The 15,088-nt window shown below is 33.4% G+C and overlaps 1 protein-coding gene across 1 annotated transcript; it reads right to left on the bottom strand.

Annotated features, from left to right (window-relative positions):
* Nucleotides 1-193: 193 nt before the first annotated feature.
* LOC137614715 (uncharacterized) lies at nt 194-14,810 on the bottom strand. Its single transcript, XM_068344393.1, has 6 exons — nt 14,558-14,810; nt 3,183-3,339; nt 2,760-2,873; nt 2,019-2,180; nt 961-1,065; nt 194-764 (listed from the first exon to the last, which is right to left on the bottom strand). The coding sequence occupies exons 1-6, from the start codon at nt 14,692-14,694 to the stop codon at nt 564-566; spliced, it is 876 nt and encodes a 291-aa protein (XP_068200494.1). The 5' UTR covers nt 14,695-14,810; the 3' UTR covers nt 194-563.
* Nucleotides 14,811-15,088: the final 278 nt, after the last annotated feature.

Genomic DNA, 15,088 nt, shown 5'->3' with positions numbered 1-15,088 from the left:
ACTGTTATCGATGCAAAAAACCGTACTTTCATATCATATCTTTTTAATCTGCTACTCGATACAACTGCTTATCAGAAACACAACATTCAGATCTTTCGAATGTCATATGGCAATTCCATTTAATTTTGTTCGATTATATATATTTGCATTTTCAAAATATTCAATGGACAGAAGGGGAATAAAAGACGAACTAAAACCATTTTAATGTATTATATGAATAATGTGTGATATAATGATTAATGGCCAACCCGGTATATTGAATACATTTTCCAAGTGAAACATAAATTAGTATGTAGATGTATCTTAAACCTAATAGAGATGATCAAAACATTTCATAGGCGTTCGCCTTACCCAATGATTAAACCAATAGCTTTTGATGAGAAGTAACATTGCCTTCTTTCTCTAAATTTCAATATCGTAAATGATCCCATCTAACCACACTATAGCTGAATTATGTTAGATTATCCCAATTATCAAATGGTTAGGACAATAATTGCGAGTCCAAGTTTTTTTTTTTTTTTTTTTTTTTTTTTTTTTTTTTTTTTTTTTTTTTTTTTTTTTTTTTACGGCCGTACCCATACAGTCTCGTATTTTGTGGCAACTTCCTTATCCAGATTTAGGTGAAAGTAAGTGGTTCCTGGGATAGGCCTAGAGTAGAGGAGCTTATAGCCATAGTATTCCAGACCTAGTAGCAGCTTGTACTTTTCTAAAAGTTCACTGATGCTGTCGTCATTTCCCAGTGGCAGGTGGAGCAGTAACCTCAGCTGAAAGTTAATGTGGAGAGAAAGGATAAATTAATTACCTAAAGAAAAAATATCTTAATTTTATTAGGTTCAAACTCTTTATAAACAAGGTATGATTGTTTTTTAAGGATGCGGACTATTTCGGAGATTCATCCATAGCTCACCTGCTTGATGTAATTTAAGGATACGGATCATTTCACACTCACCCATAACTTACCTGCTTGATGTAATAAGGAGCTTTATACGACGAGGTGTATAAGGTCTGAAGAAATGTCCACTCTGAATCTTTTTCCTCTGTCTTGACATAATGTATGGGCTTATTCTGTTATAAGAAAAACGGTTTCCATTATTGTACTGCTCTGAATTGACACGATACGCGAAGTTCATTAAATTTTAAATTAATTAGGGGTCCACGTGAAATAAAAAAAAAATACTTTAGTATTTGGTAAAAAAAAAAAAGCTATCATTAAACAGAATATATCAGCATGCCACTCACTTTTTAATGTTCATCACTTTCTTGTTATAACCCATAAATACTTGAGTGAATTGTCGTGCAACATGCTTTAAATGACGAAAGAAATAAAGCTAATCCCGAAAAAAAGCAAGCCCTACCCCTTCATATCTTATGTTCAAACGAGTTGATGATAACTAAGCAGATGAAACCTTAACTTGGGAAGGTACATGATCTTGGCCATGAGCGATGACCCTCGCTGTATGGGCTGCGGGGGAAAGGTTTGAGGGATGATGACAATGTTGTTGAGTTGCACGAAAGTAAAGAGATAGTCTTGGTGACTTACTGTATGACAGGTCGAGTGTAGATATTAGAGAATACAAAATTTATATCATATAGTGACGGTAAATATGATAAAACCATAGTTTTTTTTTTTTAAAGGAGCCTCTTTATAGAAGAAAATATATGGAAATTGTTATTAGACTTTGCCCAAAAGCTAGACCAATATCAAATCGAATGACAAAAAAACACACTCATGTGACCAGAATTGTAATGATCTTATAATAATGTACTTACATCATAATTCCTCTCTCTCTCTCTCTCTCTCTCTCTCTCTCTCTCTCTCTCTCTCTCTCTCTCTCTCTCTCTCTCTCTCTCTCTCTCTCTCTCTCTCTCTTAGCACTTCCAAGTTGAGTCTTCCTTGGGTTTTGCATGAGACAAAAAAAGTTCAAATGTGTAGGAGGTCTTGGGCTTATAGCATCCTGCTTTCCCAACTAGGGTTGTAGCTAAGCAAATAATGATAATAATAATAATAACATACTCACCATATGACTCATTAAATTTATGAAGTTATCAAGGGTATATTTTCCAATCGTTGTCACGTTGGAGAGAGTCAGAGGATAGAGATAAACGTTGTTTCCTAGAGGAGTGTAGCTGTACTCGGTTTTTCCAGACACCAGGTGGACTCTGCAGCCTCGTTTCCCCATCTGTTGGCAGTCATTATTAAAGTTTAGATATAGTACTTGTCTATTAAAGATGCCCTATCTTCACTTCCTAGCTATTTCGTTTATTCGATGACTAACCTCTCCACTCGTTTTTCTTTTCAACCCAATAAAGTGTTTTTTTAGTGAAGCTTTCTTTGCAATACAGCCATTCGAAACGTCTTCATATGTAGGCTTCTTATGATCACCATATTTCCTATATAGCAACGTCTTACTTTCATCATATTTAGCATCTGATCTGTCGAGTGAGAGTTATAATTAAAGCTTTAAAAAATCTCTCAATCAAAGAAACATCTTGATACTCTTTAAAGGGGGGAATCTGAACCCCCCCCCAAAAAAAAAAAAAAAAAAAACACACACACACAGGGTTAGTAGAAAAGCAGAGAAATATGCCCAAATCCTTTTTCAATAAACTGAACCCAACATACTTCCAATAAGTATAAATGACCAATATCTAAAAATCCCAGTAAAGGAACACCAAGCCTTGATTTGCCTTCGATTATAACAACCCCAGAGCCTTTATGAGAGGCTATGCTTATCGCACAGATCTTGAGCTATACTTACTTGGTTTTCAAATTTGACGTCGTCTCGGTTGAAGGCGAAGGAGTAGATCCGACATTCATCTGGAGTGGAAGGTATCCCATCCAGGCAGATGTAGGTCCCTTCGTGGCCAGAGAGCTAAGGATAAAATATTTGTATATTACATAGTTCCAGAGTGAGCTATTAATTTGATAGCTACATAGAAGTGAGACAGAAATTCACTCGTTTTGCCATCTTCATCTCAAAGTAAATTTTGTATTGAACTACAGTATATTGGGACATTTTACATCAGCTATCCTTCAGTGATTTCGATTTAAAAATTTAAATACCATTGCAAATTTTCTGAATAATTATTATTATAACTACTACTACTACTACTATTACTACTACTACTACTACTACTACTACTACTACTACTACTACTACTACTACTCTAAATTTCCTTACCGTTGTATTTTCTCCTTTCCTTATGCTAGTTCCTGGGACAATGTTGGGTTCAAAGCAGGTACCTTTAGTCTTGGTGATGAAATCATACAGATCCGAGATATCCGTCGGCAAATATGCTGGCTTTCCTTCTGGAACTTTTGGCACTGGATGGCTGTCTCTGGAAACAGATGCTATTTAGAAAAATAAAAGTGTCAAGCTCTTACTTCAACTTTTTCTATCTGTGTATAGATATACATACGCATATACATATGCATACACATGCGTGGAAATCCTAACAACTGAGATGTGATGAACTATGCACGAAATTAAAAGTGAAAAATGTTATTTGGGTTAGTATTTTCGTCTTACTGACAACGTCAGTAAGTTTGTCAATTTCAAAAACACGGAAACATTAACTCCAAAACAAGATTCCAGATTTTCCTTTCGTGGTTTAATAAACACACATACTCATATATATTTTTGTACATATATGTATATATAATACACAGATGGTGACAGGAACCTGCATACACAGCCTACACAAGTATAGCCTATTCCAGAAAACCACAGAACCCTTGATTTATTTAATAGCATTTCTACCTCTGTGTATTTTTTTTTCGACTCGCAGCGATAAAGCTAGCAACTCGGTGTTTAGTTCACAGTATTGATTTATAGGGTATTAAGGTTAAATGGCCCATAATAGACAGATTATAAAGTAAATTCAATTACAAATATAGGCAAGAAAGGCATTATCCTGTAATTTTATTAGAGGATGTATTTATAAAATAAAAGAAACGATCTTCTAATAATAACAGCAATAGAGAAACAAATAATACAATAAATTTACTTTTATTGCCATGTAGTAACAAAATTAGAGATATTTCCCCACTTGATAAAAATATTCACCATCGATAACATCTGAGAAAAATAACACGAGAGGAGACTTAAATAAAATTTCATAAGGGTTAAACTGGAAAGTAGGGTTATCCGGTAAGAATTGATCAGCATATCAAAAGTATAATTTATGCACAAGATAATACCCTATTTTTCATGGCAGAAATAAAAACTATAGAATTGATTGGTAAACGGTAAAATATATATTTATTCAGTATTATGGAACAAAAATGTCATAGCGTCCAATTTTATACGAGTAAGTAAGTTTTCATAATAACATCATCTGTGGTCTGCACAGACTCAACTTATATAATATTTCTGAAGGAATCTGAAAGTCGTCTTTTTTAACGTTTGGAGCTGCCCTGACCACAGTAAAACCTGCTGTTTATTGAAATAAATAAACACTACCGGGAGAGAGAGAGAGAGAGAGAGAGAGAGAGAGAGAGAGAGAGAGAGAGAGAGAGAGAGAGAGAGAGAGAGAGAGAGAGAGATGTCTTCTCTGACCAAGCACGATTTGTTTACGAATTTTTCTCCCCGACACCCGGTAGTGTTTATCTATTTCAATAAACAGCAGGTTTCACTGTGGTAAGGACGGCTCCAAACGTTGAAAAAGACGAATTTCAGATTCCTTCAGAAATAAATAAGTTGAGTTTGTGCAGTGGGTGTGTGTGGGTGGGTGTGTATGTTTGCGTATAGTTTCCTGTTGCCCTTTTATATATTGTAGGTAGTAAATTTCCTTTATTTTGTAAAGGTCATTTAGAAATTATCTTAGAACAGCCTTAGATAAAGGTGAAATTAATAAGTGAAATTGAATGTCGAATGTGTTCCAATAAGTTATATTCATATATATGTACTGTATATATACTGTAGAAGGTTGGCCATGGCACCAGCCTCCCGTTGAGATACTACCGCTAGAGAGTTATGGGGTCCTTTGACTAGCCAGACAGTACTACATTGGATCCTTCTCTCTGGTTACGGTTCTTTCCCTTTAACTACACATACACCGAATAGTCTGGCTTATTCTTAACAGATTCTCCTCTGTTCTCATACACCTTACAACACTGAGATTACCAAACAATTCTTCTTCACCCAAGAGGTTCACTACTGCACTGTAATAGTTCAGTGGCTACTTTCTTCTTGGTAAGAATAGAAGAGACTCTTTAGCTATGGTAAGCAGCTCTTCTAGGAGAAGGACACTCCAAAATCAAACATTGTTCTCTATTCTTGGCCATAGCCTCTGTACCATGGTCTTCCACTGTCTTGGGTTAGAGTTCTCTTGCTTGAGGGTACACTTGAGCACACTATTCTATCTAATTTCTCTTCCTTTTGTTTTGTTAAAGTTTTTATAGTTTATATAGGAAATGTTAATTTTAATGTTACTGATCTTAAATAATTTATTTTTCCTTGTTTCCTTTCCTCAATGGGCTATTTTCCCTGTTGGGACTCCTGGGCTTATAGCATCTTGCTTTTCCAACTAGGGTTGTAGCCTAGCAAATAATGATATATATATATATATATATATATATATATATATATATATATATATATATATATACATATATATATATATATATATATATATATATATATATATATATATACATATATATATATATATATACACATCAATAATTTGTTCACCATACCACTGGTTGCTTGCTATTTGAATTCAAGAAATACTGAGAGGTCAGAACTTAGATGGGTCACCGCCAAAAAAGCAATGGGCCGTAGGCAAATGGACATGGAAGTCCTCTGAGCTCATACTTCGCAGTGTCAACAAAATAACATTATCCCAGAAGTAACTGATAAACACCGAAAGGAAAATACTTCCAGGTGCTGTGAGAGAGAGAGAGAGAGAGAGAGAGAGAGAGAGAGAGAGAGAGAGAGAGAGAGAGAGAGGAGAGAGAGGAGAGGGGGGGGGGGGAGGGAAATATTCACAATGGAATATGGAAATCTACCAGTCATGAGAAATATTCAGTGGAATAAATTCCCATTATCCAAGTCTTTATGTTTGTTTTATAGTTCTATTAAGATGAAGAAATAGATAAAGAAGATCGTGCTGTCTACATACATCTTATCAGACCTACAAATACATTGTACCTAATCATTTACAACAATCAATAAAAACAAGTAAGTAAACAACCCCCGTTCGAGTTTGAATAAAAAAAAATATAATTTCTTTGATCATATCTCACTCCTGCAAAATTCAATTGAAACTTGACAATATTATTTGATATATCACTCAGAGACGAATAAATATAAACAGTTGAACTTATAACCTTAACCCAAATCTATAAGTTGAAGTCACAAATATAAAGGAATTTGAAACTTTCATTCAACCTTCATGTGATGTAGCACAAAGCTCTTCTCCTGCAACGTGATCCGAATTCTATTCTACATACAATTCCAGCAGAACCAAGACAATCGTTTTCATGTCATGCCAATTGGATTGACGTTGTAGGTCTTCAAACCTTTTTTTTTTTTCAGACTATGAAGACGAGGTGATATATTCAGTACACACACACACACACACACACACACACACACACACACATATATATATATATATATATATATATATATATATATATATATATATATATATATATATATATATAGTATATTAGTATATAAATGTATATATATATATATATATATATATATATATATATATATATATATATACATATATATAAATATCATAAATATATAAATATATATATATATACATATATATATATATATATATATATATATATATATATATATATATATTTATTTATACACACAGTATGTGTCTGTGTGTGTGTACGAATGAACATGTGGCTTCTGTCATCTCACGCCAACACTTAATCTTAATCATGGCTTCCATCATAGCTTCATTGGACAATGGAAATAAAGATCAATATGAAACATAGTACAGTAATAATCTAATGAGAAAATCTGAATATTTTACAATTATTTATATATATATATATATATATATATATATATATATATATATATATATATATATATATATATATATATATATATATATGCGTGTGTGTGTGTGTGTGTGTGTGTGTGTGTGTGTATAAAGCGATAGATGTTGTGAGTGTTTATTCGAGATGAGGCAATTTAGCAATTTAAGGATGGATGTGGCAAAGAGTGTTGTGTTGTTTTTATCTGAAGCCACCCTCCGTTAAACGAGGCAGCTTAATGTGTTCTTCATATATGTTGGAAAACAAACATACTCAGAAGTGTCCATTCTCTTTTTACAAGGTCAGTGTAACTGTCAATGATGTGAGATCACACACATTTAAACAATAGCGGGGGAAGACTACGAAAAAACAACTCCTTTTTTTTTATGTCTTTTGCTTCGTTTTTGACCTTCGGATATAAAAGGATTCATTCCCATCTCTTTTAGGAAGTGAACAAATGATTATATAGTTCTCAGGACGTATCCTGAGAGCTGTTGGTATGTTTCGTCTTTGCAAGATATACAAAAAGTTGATGACTTCACCAATCTATTCTCACGCATCCTATTCTCTGGCTAAGATTTACTCAAATCAGGTTATAATTTAGAAGTAAATAACAGATTGAAAATTATATAAGACCAAATTAGTTCCTCTGTTGGCGAGGTAAGTAATTTTCCTTCTGTTCGTTATTGTTGTAACTAATATAATTTCCCATCGTTTGAAAAGAAAGATTTCTCTATATATTTGGGAAAACTTCACTCTTTTAGTCCTTCCTCTTCTTTTCTTTGGTTTCTACGGACCAGCGACCAAAGAGGACATAACATTGTCAATTCCATTGGCTTCTACATATACAGCAAGCAACTTATTGAAAGTACTGTAAAGTAACTCTCCAGACGTTGATAGAACATGACTCACCATCTTTCAACTGACTTTGATATGTGTTGGGCATAAATGAAGAATACTGAAGTTATGTTCATCACCCAGTTAAAAGTGCAATATATTTATCATGCAGTAACCCATCATCTTAATCACTGTATGTTCTGATTAAACGCTAATATGGAAAAGATTTAGTAAAGTAATTTTTGGATGCTACCCAACGCACCCTAAGTTAAGAGTCCCTACTCGGGAGACCTTGGGGAAAGAGTCTACTACAAGAATTAAAAGAGGAAATGAACTTAAACGAGTTATACAAATTCTGAAGGTCGAAGAAGATACACTGCGTTGGATACTAAATAGACTAGCCAGGAAGAACGCAATGCCATGTCATAGCTATGTCCAAGCTACGATTAATAGCTATGGCGTAAGGATAAACATTCAAGGAACTTTTATCCCTTCGTTATTATTATTCATGTTGCGCACTCATTCTTTATGAACAAGTCATGTGGGCCCTAAGGTTTCTGAACAAACTTCCGCCATATCACGCTATGTGGAAAAATATGAAAATGGATATAAGGGGATAAGAATTATATTTTAAAGCTTAAATACAAATAATAAGTATACAAAACAATTCAATAACGAATTACACCCATTGATGAAAGAGTAATATATAAAATTAAGTTCCACGTCACTCCTTTAAACCGCCTAACAAAACTCAAATCAAAAGAGAAATGTCTACAAGGAACCCTTAGTTACTAAGAGGCATATAAGGAAAAGGGCTATAATGCGAGATATAGGATTAACTGAAAAGGCAACATAACATCATGCGTTTATGGGTGAACATTCAACATAAAGCCAGTTGGCGAAGTTAAGTGATGATCCCTAGGATATAACGAAAAACATACTATTGGGAAAAGAAGCAATTTTATAACTAATAATAATGATTATAGTGATAATGATGATAATGATTACCATAAGAAGAATAGGAAAAATAAAGTTGTTACAGTAAATGAAGCCTTAATATGGCAACTGTACTAAGCCTGAAAGGTCTCTCTCTCTCTCTCTCTCTCTCTCTCTCTCTCTCTCTCTCTCTCTCTCTCTCTCTCTCTCTCTCTCTCTCTCATAGAAGCTGTCCGTCCGTAAAATTTGTCTTATTCTTTCTTACATAACATATTAGCTAGACAAACAACTCAAGTCCTTTCCTACGAAGTTATACAATAGGCACGCAGTATGTTTCCTCAGGAATATAGTTTCATTAATAGAACTTTACACACACACACACACACACACACACACACACACACATATATATATATATATATATATATATATAGAGAGAGAGAGAGAGAGAGAGAGAGAGAGAGAGAGAGAGAGAGAGAGAGAGAGAGAGAGAGAGAGAGAGAGAGAGAGAGAGAGAGATTATGAAGAGGGTTAGAAAGAGAAAAGGAAAATATATTGAAAGAAAGTTCGAAATAAATGGGAGTATTGCTGGGCAAACTCTTGTCTATGTAGGTGACATATGATTGGTAAACATGAATGTAAAGCTAAATGTAGAAGTTGTTAAGATTGAGGTTTTATGCTACATGAAATAATGTAGCCTGAAAGTGTAACAAATGTAAGAAATACGAAGATTTTTTTTTTTTTTTTTTTTTTTTTCTTTTTTTTTTTTTTTTAAGGGAGGCAACATTCTAGGTTCTTAATTTACATAAATAGAATGGAGGACATCAGATTGCCTTCAAGTAATGCATTTTCCGGAAGATTTGGGGACAGAGAAATTGCTGGCAATATAATCTGAAAAAAATAGCAAGGGTACATGAATCCAGGAAGAAAGATTTCGTATAGGATAGGGATGAGAGGTGCATAGGGAGTCCCGTATGTGGTTCGAAGGGTTACCAATAAAGATTTTTTTTCTGTAAAACAAGTGTTGATGTGGAAATTTTAGAGAAGATTTAACCTGAATCTAATATTTAAACGAACAATGTATAAATTAGTTTTGTCTCAGTTATTCCCTCAAGGATAACAGGATATTATATGTATGTATGTATGTATATATATATATATATATATATATATATATATGTATATATATACACATATACATATATATATATATATATATATATATATATATATATATATATATATATATATATATATATACATATTCACATAAATACACACATAAAATTTATATGTTATATATACAGCATATATATATATATATATATATATATATATATATATATATGTGTGTGTGTGTGTGTGTGTGTGTGTGTGTGTGTATGACTTTAACAATTGTAATAAAAAAAGTGTATCAACTACATAAATCACCAAAGTATTACTAAGACCAAATTGCGACATTTCCATTGAGGGTCCCGGTCCTTCGCTCACGGTCTCCTTTCCCTGCCCACCTTGATCAGCTGTAGCCAAGATTTTGAAGTGATAGCTCAGGACATCCAAATACAGTATTATTACTTGGTGTCTATATTCTTTTGGCTATCGTTCATCATCATCATCATCATCATCTCCTACGCCTATTGACACAAAGGGCCTCGATTAGATTTCGCCAGTTTTCTCTATCTTGAGCTTTTAAGTCAATACTTCTCCATTCGTCATCTACTTCACACTTCATAGTCCTCAGCCATGTAGGCCTGGGCCTTCCAACTCTTCTAGTGCCTTGTGAACCCCAGATGAATGTTTGGTGAACTAATCTCTCTTGGGGAGTACGAAGAGCATGCCCAAACCATCTCCTTCTACCCCTCATCATGATCTCATCCACATATGGCACCCGAGTAATCTCTTTTATAGTTTCATTTCTAATCCCGGCCTGCCATTTAACTCCCAGCATCCTTGTGAGGGCTTTGTTCTCAAATCTACTAAAACTATTGGATATTGTTTAATGTCTGTGTCTCCTTCAACTGCACAAAAAAGAAAATTGGCTAATTGAGGAAATCTTGCAATATTTTAGGTGATCAATCTTTTCTGAAGAAGTGTTTTAATTCTTTCATTCTACCTTGTTTTGAGTATTGTTCTCCTGTCTGGTCTTCAACGGCCGATTCTCATCTTAATTTGTTAGACAGAAACTTACGGTCCATTAAATTTCTTATTCCTGATCTAGATATTAATCTTTGGCACCGTCGTTTAATTAGTTCATTATGGATGTTGCATAAGATTTTTCATAACTTTGACCATCCTTTACAATCAGATCTCCCTGGACAATTCTATCCTGTTCGTAATACTAGGCAGGCAGTTAATTCTAATAGCCAGGCCTTTTCCATCATGAGGCTTAATACTACACAGGATTCTAAAAGTTTTATTCCAGCTGTGACCAAGTTGTGGAATGATCTTCCTAATCGGGTAGTTGAATCAGTAGAACTTCAAAAGTTCAAAGTTGCAGCAAATGTTTTTATGTTGACCAGGCTGACATGAGTCTTTTTATAGTTTATATATGACATATCTGTTTTGACGTTGTTAATAGTTTATATATGACATATTTGTTTTGACGTTGTTACTGTTTTTAGAATGATTTATTGTTAATTTGTTCTCATCATTTATTTATTTCCTTATTTCCTTTCCTCACTGGGCTATTTTTTCCTGTTGGAGCCCTTGGGCTTATAGCATCTTGCTTTTCCGACTAGGGTTGTAGCTTGGCTAGTAATAATAATAATAATAATAATAATAATAATAATAATAATAATAATAATGTCATACCTTTACAGTGACTAAATCGAATTGATCACTGAAGATATTCATGTGGATTAAAGGTTAAAGGTTAAAGGTGACTGGTTTCAGTTCCGGCTCCATCAGAATAGATACTCACCAGAACGTCAGCCGGGCAAGCCCAACCCCCCACTGTGGTGCCCTACCACAGCAGTAGCCTTTTTTACTCAGATTAAATGTCTAATTTATTATTCAAATTCGGCAGCGATTAATTTGTTTCTTGGAGGTATCCCACCATCCAGTTGTATTAGGCGACGGGTATTGCCCTGGTCTGATGGAAACAAGAAAATAAAAAAGGGGAAGGGAAATATGAACTTATAGATTTCTATAAGCAGCACAATACTCGTCGACGTCAAAAACCGGATTCTTAATCCGGTCATATGAATAATATATATATATATGTATATATATATATATATATATATATATATATATATATATATATATATATATATACATACATATAAGTATATATGCATATACAGGCGTGTGTGTGTATGTATGTATGTGTATATATATATATATATATATATATATATATATATATATATATATATATATATATATATATATATACACATACATACATACACACACACGCCTGTATATGCATATATATACTTATATATTCATATATAATGTATATATATATATATATATATATATATATATATATATATATATATATATATATATAGTATGTGTGTGTATGTGTGCAAGTATTGACAATATTTTCTAATGACATATGAAATACGTTCATAATTTTAAGTAGTAGGCGAGTGAGGCTTACACCAAGAGGAAGCAAAATAATCGGTAAATCTATTTGAGCAAACTGGTGACACTTTAAAGTCTTCCGAATAGAGGAAATAAATACGTGACTGAGTAAATGACCTTTGTATACTATTTCATTTCAACGGACATTGGGATGTCGGCGATTGCTAGTCAGTACAGTGAATGCAGGACCAGAGTACATTTTTTATAATAAAGTTGTCATCTAACGTGATCTAGACCGAATGCAATTGCATTAAACTTGTGTAAAATGCAAGGTCATGGCTGTGTTGTTGAAACAAAAACATTAAACTTAATACTAAGTCTTACGAGTTACCCTGATACAAAATTTGACACCATAGTTAAACTTGCCTCGAAATGGAAAGATTGCTGTCATGGCATTCAATTGTGCTCTTCATAAAACTATTTGTTTTCTTATTCTTTATCTAAATCGTTTATCAAAGCATTGACTGAGGTTTGGAGTCTCGCTCAAACTCTTTAGTTCCTTTGGTCGCTGCAATCTCACCATCCTTGTGAGCTAAGGATGGGAGAGGGGGGATTTTGGGGGAGCGCATAGGTCTATCAGCAGCCATTGCCTTGGGTGGAGAAGGGGCTTGGGCGCTGGTCATATGTATAAATGGTTCTAGGCCATTGTCCTGCTTGATAGGGAAATGTCACTGTTCCTTGCCACTGCCATTCATAAGATGTTTTTAAACCTTTAAGGGCGTATTGCTGTTCATATGCTATTATTTTGCGAATGAATGGCTTATGGAGATATATTTGGACGCGCTCTCAAATATACAATAAAGAACAAGAAATTCTAGTCCATGTAAATGGAGTACGAAATGAAGCTTTCAACAATTAATCTCATTAGTACTTGGCCAATGAGCTGCCACGGGACCTTGCAAGAAATTGGTCGGAATTCATGATGTGTTAATAAGATAGAAGACGAAGACCCATGTGGGTATCCTCATAATGTGCAGGCGATATTATTATAGTTTTCGAAACTATACTATATCCATAACGATGTCATCGTAAAGAACTTTACAAATAGGGGGTTTATAAAAAAATGTGACCAATTTATCTAAACTAAATAAAAGATCTATATAATTGTATTCCTTCTGTAACATTCGTGTTGTGTGACTGTAATTTTGATAAGGAAAACTTGAAATATATTACATGTCATAATAGAAAATTACCGCGGTTTATAATACGATTAGAAAAAAATAAAACCCGAATATTTAAATTTTCTTGGTTCCGTTACTTTATACAACATTTCATCGCTTCGTCATGAGTGATCATAATTATCATATATTCCAATCTCAACCTGCACATCTGCACCGCAATGTAAATTTTGTCCTACTTTTAGTAGACAGACAAATTAAACACAACTCTCATCATGCTAGTTGTAGTCATCTCCTTTTGGCAGAACGTTTCTTGAGATTTGCTGTGTATAACGTTTGATTTATCTGTGGATTGTTTACGTAACCGTCAGTACCATGCAGATAAAATAAACATTTATTCTAGTTTATTTTTCATATAACAGGTGTTTTGATTGGTGACGTCTTTCTTCCTTTTCTATATTTAAAAAGAATATCTTCGGTAAAGTCGTTCATCATAACTATGGATATCCAAGATATTCGGTTAGTCCTGTTCAGTGGCTGGATATGATCCTGATTGGACATAGACCGAACCTTACTATTGTAACAAATTACTCTTTCAAACGATAGGCTATATCAGTTGTCATCCCTGTGCTAAGAAATATTGAAATGAGGTGGCGTATATGCAAAGAAAATTCAAATATTTTTTTAAACAAACTCATGGATATATATATATATATATATATATATATATATATATATATATATATATATATATATATATATATATATATATATATATATATATATATATACACACAATATATTGCACGAAGAGGTTATAGTTTATACAAGCACCTGTCATATCTATCAGGTTCAACCCTAATTTCCTTAAAGTTTTCTCGATATTTTTTCCTTAACCTTACAATCAACTTTTCTTGGTCGTGCATAAAATGTCAAAGGTTGTATATATATATATATATATATATATATATATATATATATATATATATATATATATATATATATATATATATATATATATATATATATATATATATATATATAATTTATTTACCTATAAACAGCAATCGTGACGAAGACAGAGTATGCCAGCAAGGACAAGATGAGCACCAGGTAAATCACATTGTGTTTGGCTACTGTAGGTATCATAGGAATCCTCGGTTTAGGCTGACTGTTTTCTGCGTCCGCCATAATCACAACACTGTAAAACGAGCGAATGACAAGAGCAAACTGAGTGAGATTGTCTGGTATCCCCAAATCCCGCTAACACCCCTTACTTTGCCTAGTCTTTGCCCGTAGAAGCAAGAAACGTCACCACAGGTACTACAATGTTTTGAACCGTGAGGACACATTTAGTATTTTTTTCAAAATTTATTCAATAATGTAACCGTGCCGAATTGTATCTAAGATTACATTTATTATTTATTTGTAGATATATTATTTATTTTCACACAGTTTTGCCAAGAAATTAATTTCAGTTTCATACTCAGAAATATTTTAAAAACATCAGCTGGTAACTTTGCAGTGTACGTGTTCCCCAAACCCCAAGGGTTAAACAAACGTCATCGGGGAGTCAGATGATCAG

The sequence above is a fragment of the Palaemon carinicauda genome, chromosome 21 (assembly GCF_036898095.1).
Source record: "Palaemon carinicauda isolate YSFRI2023 chromosome 21, ASM3689809v2, whole genome shotgun sequence".
NCBI classification, from domain to species: domain Eukaryota; kingdom Metazoa; phylum Arthropoda; class Malacostraca; order Decapoda; family Palaemonidae; genus Palaemon; species Palaemon carinicauda.
Note: the sequence above shows the minus strand (reverse complement) of the source record. Positions and strands in the feature narration are given on the sequence as shown.

Excerpts from the sequence above, each read along its gene's own strand:
- LOC137614715 (XM_068344393.1), bottom strand. The coding sequence starts at position 14,694 with ATGGCGGACGCAGAAAACAGTCAGCCTAAACCGAGGATTCCTATGATA. Across the intron at positions 2,181-2,759 it reads ACGTCAAATTTGAAAACCAA|ATGGGGAAACGAGGCTGCAG; the intron begins GTAAGTATAGCT and ends GACTGCCAACAG. Across the intron at positions 765-960 it reads CTCCTTATTACATCAAGCAG|CTGAGGTTACTGCTCCACCT; the intron begins GTAAGTTATGGG and ends ATTAACTTTCAG.